At 47.0% G+C, this 1,360-nt stretch overlaps 1 protein-coding gene across 1 annotated transcript in view; it reads right to left on the bottom strand.

Annotated features, from left to right (window-relative positions):
- Window positions 1-1,360, bottom strand: part of LOC130587159 (myosin-1B-like) — a 10,037-nt gene that overhangs the window by 5,199 nt on the left and 3,478 nt on the right. The window contains exons 5-7 of the mRNA XM_057388122.1: window positions 1,206-1,344; window positions 475-593; window positions 196-376 (exon numbers count right to left, since the gene is read on the bottom strand). Of these exons, the coding sequence (XP_057244105.1) occupies window positions 196-376; window positions 475-593; window positions 1,206-1,344 (439 nt within the window). The remainder of the gene's footprint in view (window positions 1-195; window positions 377-474; window positions 594-1,205; window positions 1,345-1,360) is intronic.

The following is a 1,360-nucleotide window of genomic DNA, read 5'->3' as shown; positions in this document are numbered from 1 at the left end:
CAATAATCTGGTGTTTTCTGTGCTCTGACACAGAAGTCCTTGCATCATCACTGCTTAGGAAACATGCTATGAACTTGCCCACATCACTACCTTTCCTTGGCTTTTCCAAGAGCATCCAGCCCTTTGGCCCACAGCTGAGTAAGCCTTAGTCCCCTATCTGTTTCTGAGTCCTCMTGATGCCTGCTTGCCCATTGCTTGACTGTGGTGTCAAATCCTTGTTCCTTACATCAAAGATCTCAAAGCCAGCAATGTCCAGGACACCAATGAAGTACTGCCTGGGCTGCTTCGTATCCAGCTGCTGGTTGATGCGAATAACCATCCACAGGAACATCTTCTCAAAGACAGCCTTTGCCAGGGCACCCACTGAATTGTTCACCTGGAGCAGAGGAGACAGGACTGCAGTTACCTCTGAGGGTCAAAGAACACTGMYCATGTACTCCTTCTAGCTGTGCATTTYCRACCTCCAGATGTTACCTGTGTYACRTTTTGACCTTTGGTCACGTATTCATTCCCAACCTTGACTCGGGGGTAACACAAGGCCTTGAGAAACTCAGCTGAGTTAAGGCCCATCAGGTAGGCAGCCTTGTCAGCCACTAGAGATGGGGAAACAGAGAGTGAGAAAAGTATTTGTCTCTGGACAATCTCTATAATTCAGAGTTCTAGGAATATAAGAACATTTATCTCATCCCACACAGAAAGCCTGTGAAGGAATGCAAATTCTGGAAACTTATGATGGTCTTCTTTGAAAGCAAGAACAGGCATGGATGGCTTGGATAGGAAGAGCTTGAACCTGTAATTTCCTGGAAGAAGCCCAAAAGCCTCTAGCAATACATAAGGCAAGGCACATTCTTTTTCCATGGAAGGGGATTTCTGGGCAGGACGGCTCTCAGGACTTTTTTCATCAAAACCATATTGTCCATCAGGGTGTCATGGAGTGTTTAGAGGTTTTCAAGAGAGACAGAGAGGGGGATATCCTGTGCTGGAGTTTCTGCTTTCAGGCAGCACGTGTTTGGGGAGCAACCATTGGATAGAATAATGGAACTTCCCGTAACTAGGAAAGCACATCTGCAGTTAGAGGGACCAGGCATAAAGATGATATTCTCAATGTTTTATATGGACCAGCTCGGGCCAACTGCAGTGTGCATTTGGAGCCTGTGGAGGCTGAGAAGGGCTTGGCACAAATSAGTCTCTGAATTTGCTGATACCTTCTGTGCCGTCAGGCTCTGCCTGCTCCTCTCGTTGTTTCTGCTTGAATTTCAGGTTCCCGTAGTGCATGACAGCCCCTGTCAGCTTGTAGATGGCTGTTTTCTCATCAGCACTGAAACCCAGGATGTCAATGGCACTCTGCAGTCAAAACAAC

The sequence above is a fragment of the Malurus melanocephalus genome, unplaced genomic scaffold, assembly GCF_030028575.1.
Source record: "Malurus melanocephalus ecotype Western Australia unplaced genomic scaffold, MMel_1.1 scaffold_1583, whole genome shotgun sequence".
NCBI lineage: Eukaryota > Metazoa > Chordata > Aves > Passeriformes > Maluridae > Malurus > Malurus melanocephalus.
Note: the sequence above shows the minus strand (reverse complement) of the source record. Positions and strands in the feature narration are given on the sequence as shown.